The sequence below is a fragment of the Oryx dammah genome, unplaced genomic scaffold, assembly GCF_014754425.2.
Source record: "Oryx dammah isolate SB20612 unplaced genomic scaffold, SCBI_Odam_1.1 HiC_scaffold_29, whole genome shotgun sequence".
NCBI lineage: Eukaryota > Metazoa > Chordata > Mammalia > Artiodactyla > Bovidae > Oryx > Oryx dammah.
The window spans coordinates 89,648,091-89,667,026 of NW_024070213.1; the positions used below are offsets into that span (position 1 = coordinate 89,648,091).

General features: G+C 47.8%; 1 protein-coding gene across 1 annotated transcript; it reads left to right on the top strand.

Annotated features, from left to right (window-relative positions):
* The first annotated feature begins 913 nt into the window (after window positions 1-913).
* Window positions 914-18,677, top strand: LOC120858270 (keratin, type II cuticular Hb5-like). Its single transcript, XM_040234211.1, has 9 exons — window positions 914-1,401; window positions 3,835-4,043; window positions 5,720-5,780; window positions 6,688-6,783; window positions 7,698-7,862; window positions 8,093-8,218; window positions 13,887-14,107; window positions 17,122-17,153; window positions 17,845-18,677. Exons 1-9 carry the CDS (start codon window positions 985-987, stop codon window positions 17,994-17,996), a joined length of 1,479 nt encoding a protein of 492 aa, XP_040090145.1. The 5' UTR covers window positions 914-984; the 3' UTR covers window positions 17,997-18,677.
* Window positions 18,678-18,936: the final 259 nt, after the last annotated feature.

The window sequence follows — 18,936 nt, forward strand, 5'->3', positions numbered from 1 at the left end:
GAGCTCTCCACACATTGGCCCTTCCCTCTTGTGTCTGTGCTATTCAAGCAATGCTTCCTGAGGACTAGTATGTGCTGGTTGCCATGAAGGCTATAAAAGTGGATACGGCATGTTTCTGAATCGAGAGGCCACTACTAGCTTCAGTAACTCTACTATAAGACGGGATGTTGTTGTGCACTGGATGACCTGCATGACCCCACAGTTGTCTTCCTTGTGCCAATGGAAGGGATTAGTGGCTGGCCAGCCTGCAGCATGTAAGAAGAGAGGCCATCACCTTCATCCATGCCGGGCTTCCCTGGTGGCTCAGCTGGTAAAGAATCCACCTGCAGTGCAGGAGACCTGAGTTCGATCTCGCTAAGTTGGGAAGATCTGGAGAAGGGAATGGCTATCCACTCCAGTATTCTGGCCTGGAGGATTCCATGGACTGTATAGTCCATGGGGTCACAAAGATTCGGACATGACTGAGAGACTTTCACTTTCATCCATGCCAGGGAAAAGCTCGAAGATGAACTCTCACCCACGCTCACCCGGAAGGATGCTCCAGGCATCGTGTGCTCTGCTGGGAAGGACAGGCCCAGGGACCTCAGTGGGACATGGGACCCTTTGAGTCTCAAGAATGCACTGGTACAGGCCTCCACTCGCCCCATGTGGGATCATGATGTCAGGTCTGATCCCAGGGCTGCAGGGGAATTAGGGGCTTCATGGATGTGTCTAGGCCTGTGGGGCTGAAAAGGCAGGGGCAGGTTTACTGTGATGCAGGGTCTCCTTGATACATCTATTAAGGGAGGCAAGTTTCAGCTTTCCTCTCAGCCTGCCTAGCGGGAGATTCCCACGCTCATAAATGATGTTAATGACTTTCTCCTGACTATTACATTGTCTGGAGGCCTGCTGTCCGCCTGATAAAAGGCAGGAGGGCTAGCGGGTCCTGGCATCCTTGGATTCTCCCCACCTCCCCGTCCTAGCTCTGGCCTGGTGAGCAGAGGCATGGCGAGCCATTCCTACCGCAACAGCTCCAGCTACAGGGTCAGGGACTTCAGCTCCTGCTCAGCCATTGTGCCCAAGCCTGGGGTGCATGGCTTTGCCAACGGCCTGGCCTTCCACAGGGGCAGCCCCAGGGGCCCAAGCTACCGGCGTCTCGGGGGCTTTGGCAGCCAGAGCCTGTGTGCAGTGGGGTCCCCGAGGATCGCAGTGAGTTATGCGATCCGAGACGGGGGCAGCTTTGGCTACCGGGTAGGGGGCCTCTGCAGGCCTACCCTACCCTGTATCACCACCGTATCGGTCAACGAGAGTCTCCTCACGCCCCTCAACCTGGAGATCGACCCCAAGGCGCAGTGCGTGAAGCATGAGGAGAAGGAGCAGATCAAGTGTCTCAACAACAGGTTCGCTGCCTTCATCGACAAGGTGGGTGTCTGGGTTGTCCCCTGGGCTGCGGCTTAGGAAGGGAAAGGTACTTGGAACCTGGTGACAGACTGGGTTCAAATACCTGGGGACTGCCCTGTTCCGAATTAGCACATGGCCCTGAGAACACGACTGAATCAGGGTCTCAGTTTTCAAATGTTGCTGTGAGACTCCAGTGTAATCATGGATGTGAAACTACCAGTCAGAAAAGGAAGGTTTATTGCTGCTGCTCACCTTGCCCAGCAGGAGCTCGTTGTGTGTCTGCGGTCCCATATTCTGGATCTCAGCCATCAAGGGGGTTGGGTGGGGTGGGCCCCTCTCCTGAGGCTGGTGTCTCACCCTCTCCTAGAGGAGATGCTGCCATCTCCCTCGTGGACAGGGGAGCCACGACAGAGAGAGAGGCCAGAAGCTCCTGTGCTGCTCCTGTCTGGTGGGCACCTGGTGGGAAGGCTGGGAAATTCTAGGACTGCAGGCCCTGGTGCACTCCCCTACTCAAAACATACACGGATTAGACAGTGAGGTGAGGAACAGGAGAGCCACAGGGCCCGGGTTGGGGGATGTAGCACGGTGCTGTTCCGATGTTGCAGTCTCCAAGCCAGCCTTCTGGTTGGATATATAGCTCTGGTTTCCCGTGTTCCAGTGAAGCTCCCTCTGTGAGTCTGATGGCTCTGGGAAGGACAGCCACCCATGTTCATTGGGGGAAAGCCTCCCTTTCCAGGGTGATTCCTGTGCACATCTGCACCTTGGACTTTGTAGTAAGGTGCGTTCCAAGGGGATGGGGGTGGGAGGGGTGGAAACTTTGTTCTTAGGCAAATGCTCTCACCAGGAATAGGCATGCCTGTAAGCAAAAGTGCTGGACACCCATTCTTAACATGCTGTTGGCTGTCCAAACCATTCTTCCCTCACATCGGCAAAATGAAGGTGACTCCTTGCTCAAGGCCACCCACCAGGGGTTGGGCGAGGTTGAAATCCAGCTCATACCCAGCATCATCCAAGTTTCAGGCTTGTTAAGGTGAGGGAAAGCCAGATTCTTGACCCAAATCACTCTCTTATTAGATGCTGGCGATGAATCGAAGTTTTATAAAACAGTGTGAAGGCCAAATAAAACATGCCTCTGGGCCAGATCGCACCTGGGGGCTGCCAGTGTGCCATTGCTGATGTGTTCTCTCTGCCTCAGTTTAAAATGAGGCTCAGAGGACTTCCCTGGTGATCCAGTGTTTAAGAACCCGCCTGCCAGTCCTGGGGACAAAGGTTCGATCCCTGGTCCAGGAAAATTTCACATGCCTCAGCACAACTAAGCCTGTGTGCCATAACTACTGAGCTCAGACTGTGGAGCCCATGCTTTGCAACAGGAGAAGCCACCACAAGGAGAAACCCACACACCACAACTAGAAAGGAGCCTCTGCTCACCACAGCTAGAGAAAGTCCTCGAGCAGCAGCGAAGACTGAAGGCAGCCATAAATAAATAAATAAAAATAAAAAAAATAAATTGAGGCTCAGAGAAAATGAGGCACAATGACATGGTGAGTGGCAGAGTTAGGCAATGAGAAATCTTCAAATTCCTAGCCCAGTCCCTCGGGACCCCTTGCCTTGGGGTCAGAGTGAAGGAGAGTCATGGTGGGTGCATTTTTGAATCACTGCCATAAAAATGCCCGCAAACTTAGCAGCTTAAAAGAACACAAACCTATTACCTAATGAGGCCAAAATCAAGGGGTCAGCAGGGTTGTACTTCCTCTGGAGGTCCTGGGAAAACTTACTTTTAGGCCATGCAGACGTTGTACAGAATTGAGGTCTGTGACTGCAGGCTGGAGTCCCTGTTCCTTGCTGGCTGGCTGCCAGAGATTGGTCTCAGTGTCTAGGGGTAGCCATATTCCTTGACTCAAGGCCTGATCTCGATCTTCAAAAATGATAGTGGTCCAGAGCTTCTCATGGTTCAAATCTCTCCTCTGCTTCCTTCTTTTGAGTGTATCTTTTACTCTTCTGCCTTCCAGTTTAACAGGCCCGTGTGACTATCTTGGGGCCAACCTGGATAATTCAGGCTAATTTCTTGACCTTTAGTTTCGTAACCTTAACTCCACCCACAAGGTCCTCTTGCATGTAATGTGACCTATTTACAGGTTCTGAGGATTGAGACATAAACATCTTTGAGGGGCCATTTTTGTCTTGCCACATGAGGTCTGGGATATTTTTGCAGGATGAGAAGTTATTTCATTCTATGCAGAATAAATAAGCCACAAATAAATTGTGTATTCTTTCTGGAAGGAGTGAAGGGAAGTTTTGGGGGGGAACAATTGTATCTTGCATTTTCTGACTTGGCCAGATCATTCGGCGTCTGGGGGAAGGTCAGGGATCATCCTCAAGGGCAGAGAGAGCTCTAGGGGACCAGTTACCTCCCGGGGCTCCTCCTAAGTCTCTTTCTTCCACTCTGGATGGCAGGTGCGCTTCCTGGAGCAGCAGAACAAGCTGCTGGAGACCAAGCTACAGTTCTACCAGAACCGCCAGTGCTGCGAGAGCAACCTCGAGCCCCTGTTCAATGGCTACATCGAGACGCTGAGGCGGGAGGCTGAGTGTGTAGAGGCTGACAGTGGGAGGCTGGCCTCAGAGCTCAACCACGTGGAGGAAGTTCTGGAGGGCTACAAGAAGAAGTGAGTGTGGCCAGGCTGGGAGTGGTTATAGGTGTGCAGTGGGTCTTGACTGAGTTCATACAACCTTCCCGGAGATGGAGGTGGCTGAAGATTAGGGTCATCCCAGCCTACTTACCAAGATGGTTCTGCTTTATTAGTCTGCTCTGTCTTATCTTAGCTCTCAACACTTGCAGCCCCATTCTGGGAAAGGGGGAAAGCTTTGCAGGGAAGAAGAGCTCCCAGCCCGGGAGAGGTGGGCACACATCCAGAGTACAGACTGACCCAGAGATGGAGAAAGTGACAGTGAAAGGGTTAGTCACTCAGTCATGTCCAACTCTGTGTGACCCCTGGGCTGTAGCCCACCAGGATTCTCTGTCCATGGAATTCTTCAAGCAAGAATCCTGGTAGCCATTCCTTTCTCCAGGGGATCTTCCTGACCCAGGGATTGAACCCCGGCCTTCTGCGTTGCAGACAGATTCCTTACCATCTGAGCCACCAGGGAAGCCCAAGAGAGATGGAGAGGGAGGAACAAAGGAAGCAGGAGGATGGAGAACAGACACTTGGGAGCAGTCAGCGCCAGGGTGGAGGAAAGGAGAGGTCTCTGGGGAGTTACCTTGACGATGACTTGGCAGATACCATCCAAGTGTCTGATGAACTTGGATCATTCTTCTATTTACTCGACAGATAAGTTATCAGGCTCTTGTTCTGCCAGGCTCCACAATTCAAAGGTCCATGTACATCTTTTGTTTTAATTTGATTTATTTAGTCTGGCCATTACCTTGTTTAAACTTACTGGGTCACTGTTAACTTGCTCTTCTTTACTTGGTAGATATGGACCGAGTGATGGGTGATTTTGACATAATCGGTGCTGGTAATTTCACTGGGAAGTAGTTGAAATTCTGGTCTTGGAAGATCAGGCTCTACCATCCAGATGGATCCAGCAATGGGTTTTTAAACTTTGCCTGGGGGATGCAAATGCAGACACAATTGTGTTTGCAGGTGTCAGGGTCTGTCTCCCGCTCTGGGGGTGTGAGGGCCGGTAATTATAGGGCTCAGAGTTTATAGCAGTCCCAATTACCCTGTCATTAAAAAGTTGTGAAAACCATGTTCTGGGAACTCTGGTGCTCCTTGTCAGGTTGGGGCAGGACTGCTCCAGTGATAAACCTCACAGGCAAGAGAGAGAGACTAGACCAAGCTGGCAGAGGAAGGCTGTGGAAATGCTCCCAGAAATCTGGGCACCATAGGTGGCTTCTCTGATTTCCAGGTCTTGGATATTGGGGGAGTGGGGAGGGAATGGCTTCCTGGGTTGCTACATTTTTTTACAGTTTTAGAGTTGAAAGGCCCCCTGGAGCATCTTTCATTCATTTGAAATGAACAAATAATTACTGAGTACCTGATCACACACCAGGCAATTTAACCCGAGATGCAGAGAGATTCAGTGACTTGCCTGAGGTTTTGCAGCGACTTCAGCCCAAACTTGGACCACAAATCAGGTATCTGGACTCCATATCCGGTGTCCTTTGGTGGGTTCTTTGTGGCTGAGAAACAGAAGTATAGGGAGGCCAAGATGCTTCTCCTAAGACACACAGAAAGTCCAGGGCAGGACCAAGGAGTTTTGATAACCTAGGACACGGCTGGCTAGCCCGAGGCCCTTACCCCTTGGGTGGGGCCTCTCCAACTGTGCTGTCTCTCCTCAGGTATGAAGAAGAGGCGGCTCTCAAGACTACGGCCGAGAATGAGTTTGTGGTGCTGAAGAAGGTGAGTGACTCGTTGCACATGGAGAGGAATTAAATATTGGATGCGGCATGCTCCGAGACTGGGCATCTTGCTAATTTCGAGTCAGTCCAGTTGTGGTGGTCAGACCAGGTTCCTCGGCAAACAGAGGCTTGTCGGTGGGTCAGGCTGCCAAAGCCATCTTGGTGCCGTGCAGGAACCCAGCCTGTGCTGATGGAAGCTTCTTAAAAAGAGACCTCATCATGCTGCTGTTTGGCTTTTTGTAAGCTTCCCGAAAGCTGAAATGGTCGCTTTCAAATCAGTTTCACTCTCCTATGGCCTTTGTTTCCCAGATTGGGAGGTATTAGTTCTCAGCTTGCTAGTGACTGTGGGAGCTGTGGATCTTATTCAGTGCAAGTGGAGACAGTGGAAAAATCGGGGGAGAAAACGATTAATGATTTCTTTTTGATTTCAAATTGGTGAGTTGAAGTGTATGCTAATGCTCTTCATAAATACTGTGCTTACCATACACACCTAATTTGTTAGTAATCATGGAATGGAGAGAGAGCTGGTAGAAAATCTGCCAGGACAGGTGTGGCCTTGGTTTTCAGATGGAGAGCTAGCTGCTAGGGTGTTGAGTGGTGCCTGGACCACTCCTGGCTCTGTGCTCACCACACGGCCATGCTCTGTGGACCAGTTTGGCTTGGCGGCTGCAGCCTGGCATGTTGGGTTGTCATCTTAGGTTACCTGCTTCTGCAGGATCCCTAGTTCTGGAGGAAGTGGAAAGAAGTCTCTAGGAGTCTGACTCTTCCCCACTTCTATCCCAGGGGGTCCCACTGATGTTTATGTGATGGGCAAGGGGTGGGCTGGGAGATGGCCTCAGGGCTTCCACAGAGGCTGAAGGCTCCCCAGGCCCACTCTCCTGTCCTACCCTCCTGTGTGTCTCCATCAGGACACTGACTGTGCCTATCTGCGCAAGGCTGACCTGGAGGCCAACGTGGAGGCCCTGCGGGAGGAGATGAGCTTCCTGCAGTCCCTGTACGATGAGGTGAGCCTCTTCCCATCTCCAGAAGGGCAAGGGAAGCAGAGGGCGGAGGAGGGTTTTCTAGGTTTTCTGTCGCGGTTCCTCGGTTCTAGGAAAAGTTACGCATTCCTTATTCTTCTAGGGCCTCAACATCCTTTCCTTTTATGACAAGAGATTTTTCTCTTGCTCAGATCTTTCAAAATAGAAATGAGTAATGCCCTTCCTTTTTGGAGTGAACAGATATACACTACTATATCTAAAATAGATAACCAACAAAGACCTACCGTAGAGCACAGAACTAAACTCAACATTTTGTAATAACCTATAATAAAAAAAATCTGAAAAAAGATATATATGTATGTATAACTGAACCAGTTTGTTCTACATATGAAGTGATCATAACATTGTAGATGAACTATACTGCAATTTAAAAAGATAAGCAAAAAATAATTTGAAAGACTGTGATTCATTGCCTATCTACACAGCATAACATGGAGATTTGACACTGTAAGTTTAGGTATATGAATATAATAATCATATTTTATTAATTCAAATAGTGTGAAAGCCCAATCAGAAAATTCAGGACTCTGAACCTATCTGTTATCTGGTGGATTAGGTTTGTACAGTCACAGCTGATCTGCGTAGTTGAGGACCCAAGTGGAGTGACCCAATTTGACTCTTATCCACAGAAATCTACCTCTTTGATCCAGGCATTAATAAAATTCCACCTTACTCACTGCCTTGATATTATGATACAAATTCTAGCCTTTTATTCTTAAAGCAGCACTTAAAAATTTTTTTCCTGACTTGTCAGAAGTTTTCTAATTAATTTTCTAAAATTTCAGAGTTGGGGTTTGTGTTTGTGTTTTGAATTACCTGTGGAGAGGCGAATCAGAGAGGGCTTTGGAGATGAGGGCACTGACTGTTGTCTCCTACAGGAAATCTACCTTCTTCAGTCGCAAATCTCTGACACCTCAGTGGTGGTCAAGATGGACAACAGCCGGGAGCTCAACATGGACTCGGTTGTGGCTGAGATCAAGGCTCAGTATGATGGCATCGCCAGCCGCAGCCGGGCAGAGGTTGAGTCCTGGTACCAAACCAAGGTGAGCTGGAGGGCAGACTGCCCCACTGGGGAGAGAGGACCACTGGAGCTGGACCTTCCCTGGAAAATGCATCCATGCACTCAGAGGGGCTATGGTGGAGGTCCATGCAGAGCAGGGCAGGAGGTGGGATAATCCAAGAAGAAATGTGGGTTGACTCTGCATGACAACATCTCAGTACCTGCAGCCACCTTGCAGTCATTGGTCCTTTCTTCCTGTCTTCCAACCTGCAGTGCGAGGAGATAAAGGTCATGGTAACACAGCAGGGTGAGAACCTCCGCAGAACCAAGGAGGAGATCAATGAGCTGAACCGCGTGATCCAGAGGCTGGCAGCTGAGGTGGAGAATGCCAAGCAGCAGGTCGGTGGGCTGCTGCTGGGGTCTGCTCTCTGCTTTCCTCCGGCTCCTGCTAACTTTGGAGGGGCATAAGCCTATATATAGGCTTTCCAGGTGGCACTAGTGGTAAAGAACTCACCTGCCAAAGCAGGAGACATAAGAGATATGGGCTCGATCCCTGGGTTGTTAAGATCCCCTGGAGGAGGGCATGGAAACCCACTCCAGTATCCTTGCCTGGAGAATCCCATGGACAGAGGAGCCTGGCAGGCTACAGTCCATAGGGTTGCAAAAGAGTTGAACTGAAGCAATTTAGCTCACATGCACAAGCATATATATTTCATTTCCATTATGGTTTATTAAAGAATATTGAGTTTCCTGCACTATATGGTAGGACCTTGGTGTCTATCTATTTTATATATAGTTATTTATATCTGCTAATCCCAAACTCCTAATTTATCCCCTTCCCCATCCTCTTCCTTTTTTTGGTGACCGTAGTTTGTTCTCTATGTCTGTGACTCTTTTGTAGATAAGTTCCCTTGTGCCGTATCTTTGATTCCGCATGTAAGGGATATCATAAGGTATTTGTTTTTGTCTGACTGACTTCGCTCAGTACATAGCCTCTAAGTCCATTCATGTTGCTACAGGTATTATTTTACTCTTTTTTATGGCTGAGTAATATTCCACCCCCCCCCCCTCTGTGTATGTCACATCTTTATCCACTCATCTGTTGATGGACATTGAGGCTCCTTCCATGTCTCGGTAATTGTAAACAGTGCTGCAATGAACACTGGGGTGCATGTATCTTTTCAGATTAGGGTTTTCTCCAGATATCTGCCCAGGACTGGGATTGCTGGATCGTATGGTAACTCCATGTTTAGTTTTTTAAAGGAATCTGCACACGGTTTTGGGCTTCCCTGATGGCTCAGCTGGTAAAGAATCTGCCTGCAATGCAGGGGACCTGGGTTCGATCTCTGGGTTGGGAAGATCCCCTGGAGAAGGGAATGGCTACCCACTCCAGTATTCTGGCCAGGAGAATTCCATGGACTGTTTAGTCCGCGGGTTGCAAAGAGCTGGACACAACTGAGCAACTTTCACCTTGCATACTGTTTTCCATAATGGCTGCACCAACTTACATTCCCACCAACAGTGCAGGAGTGTTCCCTTTTGAAGAGGCTTGTGTTTTAACAACCTGCATCTGAACGACCAAGAGTGCACAAGACACTAAAAGAGAGGATGCTTGGTCTCCCTCCTCCGAATTCTGTTCTCATTGCCCTCTGTATCCCTTCGCAGCTCCTCTCCTCGAAACACACCTCAGACAACACAGTCCAGTGCTGTGCTTGTCTCCTGCTTTCTCTCTCTCCCCGCTTCTCTTGTTGGACTTGGGGTGCACAGGCCTGAACTAGTGAACTCTGTTCAAATGGAGCACTACCACCCTCTGTGCATTCCTCTCATTTAAAACTGTCCATCCTTCATCTTCAGTTCCATTCCCCTTCATCTCAGCACTCACTCTCATGCATTTAATACAGTTCTTTATAGTCTCTCTTTCATCATATATTTCATATGTATATTAGATTCATTTAAACCTCTTAGTGTTTTAAGTTTACAAAATGTTATTACACCATAAACCTCATTCAGATTCTGCCCCTTGCCAGTTGGAAGTCTTTGAAATCCATGCTGCTGCTGCTGCTGCTGCTAAGTCGTTTCAGTTGTGTCTGACTCTAAATTGTCTGTTCCATTATTTCCGTCCTATTTATAAACCAAGGTTTCCTATCCATTCCCTTATGATGGATGCTTGCTTAGTTTGCCTCCAAGACTTTGCTGTTACAATCAGTTGTATCATGAACATTTAATACACATCTCTACAGGTTTCCATGTGTAACCACATGAGGGATGTTTTGAAGATATAAAGCAAGAAATGGAATTGTTGAGTTGTAAGATAGTCACTAATTTACTTTCCATAAGTGCCCTCGGAGTTTTGGGCCAGAGTGTGCTCCCAGTATGGGCAAGCAAGGACTTCTGTTTCAGCATTTGCTGTTACCAGACTTTGGAACTCTTGTGGACCTAATAACGTGTAAATGGAATCTAACTGTTACTATAATTTTCATTTCTGTCATTAACTAGAATGACTGTCTCTTCGTTCACTTACTACTCATTTGCATTTTCCTTTCTGAGAGCTGCCTGTTCAGATCATCTGCCCATTTTTAAAATTGTGATTCTTTTTTTTTTTTCTCAGTGATTTCCAGTATTTCCTTGCCCATTCTATGTAGACTTAAACCCTTTATATTTATACACCTTGCAGTTAATCTTCTCTCAATCTGTCACTTGTCTGTTTTGCTCTGATTTCCTTCACTGAATAGAAATCTTTAAACTGGATGTAGCCAAATCTATCACTTTTGCTTTAACAGTTAATACTTACAAAGGTTTGAGGTCATAGAGATCTGCTGTTACAATTTTGTCTTCTACTTATGTTATACTTTTGCCTCTCAGATTTAGGTCTTTAATCCATCTGACCTTTATTTTTGGTATATACAAGGAGTATGTTTTTAATTAAATTTCTCTACATATAGTAAGAACATGTTATGTAATCCATTTCTTTACTCACTGATTTGTGATATCACCTGTATCATAATACTGAGTTTCCACATATACCTGGTTTAAATTCTGTCCTTTCCCCTTGCTTTAGCTGTTCTCAGCCACTGTTTAAGAGGTATCCGAAGTAATTTGTTACTATTAATAGCCAAATAATGGAATATGAGAATGATTTACTTTCCAGAAGTGAAATTAGAGAAAGTTAGAAGTTTTCCTCACTTGCATTCTGATATGCTTTTAAAAAAATTTATTTTAATGTGGTTAGAATAAAAACTTATAGGTTTCCTGAAGGCTTAGATGGTAAAGAATCACCTGATATGTGGGAGACCCTATCTTGACTCCTGGGTGGGGAAAATCCCCTGGAGAAGGGAATGGCCACCCACTCCAGTATTCCTGCCTGGAGAGTTCCATGGACAGAGGAGCCTGGTGAGCTACAGTCCATGGGGTCATAAGAATTGGACATGGCTGAGTGACTAACAACAAGAACACTTAACATGAGATATATCCTCTTAACAATATTTTAAAGTGTGCAATACATTATTGTTGATTCTAGGTACAATGTTTTATAATGGATCTCTAGAGCTTATTTGTCCTGCTTTATGCCCTGCTACTGCTAAGTCACTTCAGTCGTGTCTGACTCTGTACGACCCCATAGACAGCAGCCTACCAGGCTCCCCCATCCCTGGGATTCTCCAGGCAAGAACACTGGAGTGGGTTGCCATTTCCTTCTCCAATGCATGAAAGTGAAAAGTGAAAGTGAAGTCGTTCAGTCGTGTCCGACCCTCAGCGACCCCATGGACTGCAGCCTTCCAGGCTCCTCCTTCCATGGGATTTTCCAGGCAAGAGTACTGGAGTGGGGTGTGATTGCTTTCTATGCCCACTGATTTGTAACTCCCTATTTCCTCCTCCTCCTAGCCCCTGGCAACCGTCACTCCACTCTTTCTTTTCTTTTCTTTTTAATATGTATTTATTTGATTGCTTCAGGCCTTAGTTGCCACATGTGGAATCTTTGTTGCCTCATTCAGAGTCTTTACTTGAGCTGCATGGACTCTCCAGGCTTAGTTGCTCGAGACAGCTGGGATCTTAGTTTCCCAACAAGGGATTGAACTCGCTCCCTTTGCATTATAAGGTGGATTCTTAACCCCTAGACCACCAGGGAAATCCCCACTCCACTCTAATTCTATGATTTTGACTATTTTAGATACATCATATAAGCTGAATTGTACAGTGTTTGTCTTTCTGTGTCTGGCTTATTCAGTTCAGTTCAGTCGCTCAGTTGCATCCGACTCTTTGTGACCCCATGAACTGCAGCACACCAGGCCTCCTTGTCCATCACCAACTCCCAGAGTCCACCCAAACTCATGTCCATTGAGTCGGTGATGCCATCCAGCCATCTCATCCTCTATCGTCCCCTTCTCCTTCTGCCCTCAATCTGTCCCAGCATCAGGGTCTTTGCAAATGAGTCATTTCTTCACATCAGGTGGCCAAAGTATTGGAGTTTCAGCTTCAACATCAGTCATTCCAATGAACACTCAGGACTGATCTCCTTTAGGATGGACTGGTTGGATCTTCTTGCAGTCCAAGGGACTCTCAAGAGTCTTCTCCAACACTACAGTTCAAAAGCATCAATTCTTCGGGGCTCATTACACTTAGCGTAATGTCCTCAGGGTTTATCCACATTGTCACACATTGGAGAATTTCCTTCTTTTAAAAGGCTCAAAAATATTCCATTGTATGTGTATACCACGATTTCTTTATCCATTCACCTGTTGATGGACATTACACTGTTTTCATTCTTGGCTATTGTGAATAATACAAACATGGGAGAGCTAATATCTCTTTGAGATCCTGCTTTAGACTCTTTGGGATAAAATACCCAGAAGCGCAATTGCTGGATCATATGATAATCTTGGTTTTTAAAGTTTTTGAGGAACCTTTAAACTGTTTTCCAGAGCAGCTACACTATTTTGCATTCCCACCTAAAGTGTACCAGAGGTTCAGTTTCTCCGCATCCTCATTAACACTTGTCTTGCTTTTCTGATAATAGCCAAACTGACTGGTGTGAGGTGATTCTCACTGTGGACTGGTTTGCATTTCCTTGATGATGGGTGATGTTGAATGTCTTTTTCATGTATTTATTAGTCTTGTCTGGAGAGATGTCTCTTTATGTCCTTAGCCCATTTAAAAAATTGGGTTAATTTTGTTTTCTGCTATTGAGTTGTAGAAGTTCCTTATACCTTCTTAAGTTGGACAAAAGGAAGGTGCTATAGTTAGTGGACAAAAGCACTGGAACGGGAGCTTCTTCCAGCATGCTGATCTCAGGGGACCAAAGAATGAGATTCCCATACAGCAGCCTCTGAACATCTGGGCTGCTGCTTCAGTCGTGTCCGACTCTGTGCAACCCCAAAGACGGCAGCCCACCAGGCTCCGCCATCCCTGGGATTCTTCAGGCAAGAACACTGGAGTGGGTTGCCATTTCCTTCTCCAATGCACGAAAGTGAAAAGTGAAAGAGAAGTCGCTCAGTCATGTCCAACTCGTAGCAACCCCATGGACTGCAGCCCACTAGGCTCCTCCATCCATGGGATTTTCCAGGCAAGAGTATCGGAGTGGGTTGCCATTGCCTTCTCCGGAAAATCTGGGCTTGGCCCTCACGAATCGGGTAGCTCGGAGCAAGTCACAGCCTCTCCGACTAAGGTTCAATGTCTTCATCTGAATAATGGAAATAACCACACCTGTTCTGACAAGCTCAGGAGTAACTTCAAGGTCAAATTAGATACCATCTGTGAAAGTGACTTGTAAACTAATAGCAGTATAAAAATGTGAGACAATTATCTAATATTAGCATTAGTCTGATTCTAGTGCTAACATTTCCTTCCCCTAACAGCTCACCATGGACTTGAGTCTTACAAGATAGTTTTAAAAAATGAAGGGAGAAAGCTCCAAATGGCTGTGATTTCCCTGCCTAGTTAATTTAAAAATTGACCATTTTGAATGGAGGTAAACTAGGATGACCAAGGCCACGGGAGACCTTAGTCCTGACAGAGACCCAGAGTCCCCACAGCCTGCACTCTTCTTAGGCCCTTTTCTCCTTTCCTCCCCCAGCGCTGCAAGCTGGAGGCTGCCCTGGCCGAGGCGGAGCAGCAGGGCGAGGCGGCCCAGAACGACGCCAAGTGCAAGCTGGCTGGGCTGGAGGAGGCCCTGCAGAAGGCCAAGCAGGACATGGCCTGCCTGCTCAAGGAGTACCAGGAGGTGATGAACTCCAAGCTGGGCCTGGACGTGGAGATCGCCACTTATCGCAAACTGCTGGAGGGCGAGGAGAGCCGGTGAGGACGGGCCCAGGGCCACTTCATATCCCCACGTAGGGCTAGAAGAGTGTCTCACTAACTCACCTCCAGGCAGAGAGTGTTCAAACTGGCCAAGTCTCTAGAGACCTAGAGAGGCCAGCCATTGCCCTATTCCCAGATAGGGAAACTGAAGCTCAGAGAGGAGAATGGCTTGTCCAAGACCATAGTTTGTTGTTGTTGAGTTTCTCAGTCGTGTCTGACTCTTTGTGACCCCATGGACTGCAGTACACCAGGCTTTCCTGTCCTTTACCATCTCCCGGAGTTTGCTCAAACTCATGTCCATTGAGTCGGTGACGTCATCCAACCGTCTCATCCTCCATCATCCCCTCTCCTCCTGCCTTCAGTCTTTCCCAGCATCAGGGTTTTCTCTAATGACCAAAGTATTGGAGCTTCAGCTTCAGCATCAGATTGCAGCTAGTTAATGGCTAAGCTAGAACTACACTAGCCTCCTGGCTGGCACTCCCTCCCTTCCTGCGCTGTCCCTCCAGTGCACCTACAGCTCATTCCCAGGCAACTACTTTACCCTGCTGGCTGAAAGCATGTTTTTGCAGTCATATCTCTGCTGCTGCTGCTGCTGCTGCTAAGTTGCTTCAGTCGTGTCCGACTCTGTGCGACCCCATAGACGGCAGCCCACCAGGCTCCTCTGTCCTTGGGATTCTCCAGGCAACAACTCTGGAGTGGGTTGCCATTCCCTTCTCCAAGTCATATCTCAGGGGGTTGTGAAAGCTGGAATCATTCAGAAGCTTTGTTAAAGGCCATTCCACTCAATTTGGGATGCACAGAAGGCAAGGAATTCTCTTAGCCCAGAGAGTCTGGTGTTTAGAACGGCGAATAGACAGAAGCAGCACTGTGTCCTTGCCCAGCAGAGAAGACAAGCGCAGGCATGGATCCACCCGTTCTCTAGGTGACCGGGCTTAGTGTCCCAGGAAGACTGTCACAGGCTTCTCAGGGGAGGAGGCAGAGGAGCCGACGGGGCCGGGAAAAGGATAGGTCACCTTAGGCAGTGCTGACAGTTTGAGCCAAGAATTAGGGCCAGGGGATATCAGCATGGGAGGGAGCAATGCAGGTTTACTTCTCAGGTGGTACAAGGGTCTCTAGCCTTGAGATGGCCACCATTTGCCTCTGAGCTGGGTCCCATCGTGCGGAGTAGGCCAGACTGGGGAACAGAGTGTAGAGATTACGATAACAGGCTGTGAGCCAGATCACCCAGGTTTGGATCCCGGCACTACACGTACTAGCTTCAAAATAATGTCCTAACCTGTAAAACAGAGAATCATAAAATCCACTGCTTCAGGCTATCGCAAAGATTCAACAGGTAATGGAACGTAGTAAGTTTGTGCAGGAAGAAGTTATTATCAGAATTAGAATAACTCTGTGGTGGGCTGGACTGACAGGGCTGCACCCATGGCGAGATTCCGTATTAACACTGTTAGTGTTAGAAATCTGACAAGAGTGGCACCCAAGGCATCTGGCCGTGCCTGACCAAAGCTGGTAAATTTCCTGTCCATTTCTCAGGCCTTTGGGTGAAGCCAACTGTGCTATCACCTCCTGCAGTCCCTAACCCACTTGCTGGCACTCAACGTGCAATGGGAAACTTACTTTCATTATGGTAACCATCAACCATCATTAGTGTGTTGACAACTCAGTCGTAAAAAACAAGGCACTGTTCCTTACACGTGAGCTTTTAAAAGGTTGTTTAGTGTGTTTGCATATGGTGGCCATTGCCCTTTTGATGGACTTTCTTCCCTTACATATGGGGCTTCCTTGATAGCTCAGATGGTAAAGAACCCGCCTGCAATGTGAGAGGCCCAGGTTCAATCCCTGGGTTGGAAAGATCCTCTGGAGAAGGGAATCGCAGCCCATTCCAGTATTCTTGCTTGGAGAATTCCCAGGACAGAGGGGCCTGGTGAGGTACAGTCCATGGGGTTGCAAAGAGTCAGACATGACTGACCGACTAGCACTTTCACTTTCCTCTTACATATAACATATGTAATTAGATTATATGCTCATTCATTGCAGAAATCACAGAAAATAAGAAAAGCAGGCCTAATTACTCAATTTGGAGATAGCTGCTGATGGGCATTGGCTAGAATCTTCTGGAAGGGCACAATTCTGAGACTGTAGCAAAGCCAGGTTCACGTAGCAGGAAGGTGAGCTGGAAGCATATATCCCCTGAGAAGACGAGGAGTGGGGAATGGTTCTGAGTCAGGCAGAATGAATCAGAGTAGAACATTCCTGGAGAAAAAGTTCTGAAGTTGGGAGTTTAATGAGGGAGACACAGAACAGAAAGTACAGGTGTTTATGAAGCATGCAAGGTCCTGGTATAATGACTCATCATAACGAGTTGTTTATAGTGTTCAGCAAAGGGTACCGAAAACCCTTACATCGGGTTTACTGTGTGCCAGGCTCTGTCTGCAGACAGACACTTTACACACAGAACTTATAGCAGTCTTGTTAGAGCTGAGGAAACAGGCTTGGAAAGGGGAGGTGACTTGCCCAAGGTCATCCAGCTAGTAACTGGCTCTAGGGTCAAGGCTCTTAACTACATACCCTCCCGCCTCTCTCTGAGTTTGTCAAGTCAGGTGCATGTCTGGGGTAGCTTTTAAAAGTGTGAGATGAAAATGGGTCCATCCGGATGCTAGGCAAGCTTTTTCCCACCCAGAGGTGCCCAGTTAGGCAGTAGCCGCCCCCATCACCTATTTTTCGGCTTTGCTGGAATTTTAGCAGAGGGACAAGAAGGGTCACCCCACCCCTACTTTTCAGTATCCCAAGTTTCCATAGCCTAGAAGCAAACAGGGAATAAAGTGGCCTTTTGGATCCTGCAAAGTAACCTCCCCCTGTCCTTTTGGGATCCCAGGGAACAGTGCTAGCATGGATGCCTCTGCAGAAGGCCCTGCCCCTCATCTCTCCTGCCTGCCTTCAGGATGGAGAGCAGGCATGCTGCGAGAGCAGAGCAACCAGGTTCTAACTGCCTCCTCTCCTCTCCCCTGCAGGTTGTGTGAAGGTGTGGGCTCCATCAACATCTGTGAGTTTGAGGGTATGGGTGGGCATGCTTCTTTGGGTATCTATGGTCTTCATGGACTGCTTCGTAAGTTGCTTGTGATAGGGGACTGAGCCTCTGTCCATAGTACACTGAGTGAGGGAGATAGGAGCTGAGAGACATGGATAGCCCCAGATAGCTGACCACCACCCAAATGTGGACCCGTCTGGAGCATCCACGAAGCTGAAGCTTATGCCTGTGGCAGATTCGGACCTGCTAATTGGTTCTTTAAAAATCACCCAAGTCTTTCAGCCACACAGAATACTCCTCAGGTAGTACAATGTTTTATGAGAAAACAAACCAACCAACCGTGGGGTTACTGAAACTATCTCTTAAATCTGCATCTTTAACAATTCGACGTGTATGCCGCCTCTAGCCTAGATGTCATCCGTTCCCCTCCCCCTTCCAGCAGCATTATTTCTAGATGATTCTGTGCTCAATCAGTTTTTGCCTAAAGATTTCAACATTGCAATGTAGTCAAGTAGAGTTCTGTGTCCAACTTACTAACCATACTCCTTCAGGAAGATGGCAATGGGTTTAGATTTTCCTGTAGATTAAAAGGATACATGTCACTAGTCCCTCAGTGTTTAAAGAGAGTTAATCATTGGTTCTAGAAAAATTCTGGGTCATGCCATGTCTGAGATGGAGAGAATTCTGAGTTGGTGTCTCCTTACAGGTGTGAGCCATTCCCAGGGTGGCGTGATCTGCGGGGACCTTGGTTCCACCGTCCCTCGTGGCCTGGGTGGCCCGGCCATCAGCAGCAGTGCTCTTTGCTCCCCCTCGGTAGGGGGATTCTGTTCCAGTGCGAGATCTGTGAGGTTTGCATAGTGGGGGTTAGGACTCTGGACAGATGGTGTCTGAGGGGGCCAGGGTAGAAAGTGGGCCACAGGGAAAGCTTTTCTGTCTCAGGCCCAAATGTCAGTTTAGTGATTGTCCCTTACTGGGGAGCCAAAACTAACTCTCCAGGTTCCTTCTCACTGGAGTTATGGTTTACTCTCTGAGTGTCAACCCTGGGTTTGGCATTCTTGTCACCTCCATTGATTCTCCCCCCTCCCTGTGGTCCAAGAAAAGATGTAAAGATTTTTTGATATAAACTGCTTAGTCATTTTCTTCCCTAATTTCAGGTTAGTAGACATTTACTAAGAACTGACCATGTGCCAGGCCCTCTGGGCAGGGGCCCAGGTAGCAGGCGGCAGGGCATGGATGTACCCTTGTGCTTTCTTTGCCCTCGGACAACGGACTATTCATGGCCCATCAGCACTGAGGGGGCAGCAGAGGGAGTGGGGCTGGGGCTCTGGGAGTCCCCTCACTTGATCTGAGAGATTGTATGTTCCCAGAGCATCCCTCAACCATGTAGCGGTCAGGATGGAAAGACTGAGGCTAATCCTCCCAGGTTTTTATTATTGGTGGTTTGTAATTGTATTGTATTGGGGTGATTCCTGTAAGGCTTCTTCTCTCTTTTGGTGGGCATGATTCAATGTCATGGTAAACGTTTTCTCCTGTAACCAAGTCAATGCCTGCACCCTTTCTTGTTTCCCCGGTTGTTTCAGTGGTTCTCCAAGTGTGGACCACGGACCACCATCTACATCAGGATCCCTGAGGAGCGGGGGATGAGGGGATTGTTAAATATGCAGGTGTTGGGCTCCATCCAGAACCACTGGATCAAAAGTTCTGGAGATGAGTCCAGGAATCTGAATTTAAGCAAGCCCCCAGGTGATTCCCCTAAGAATTAAAGATCAAGAGTCACTGGTTTGTGTGGGTAGCTCAG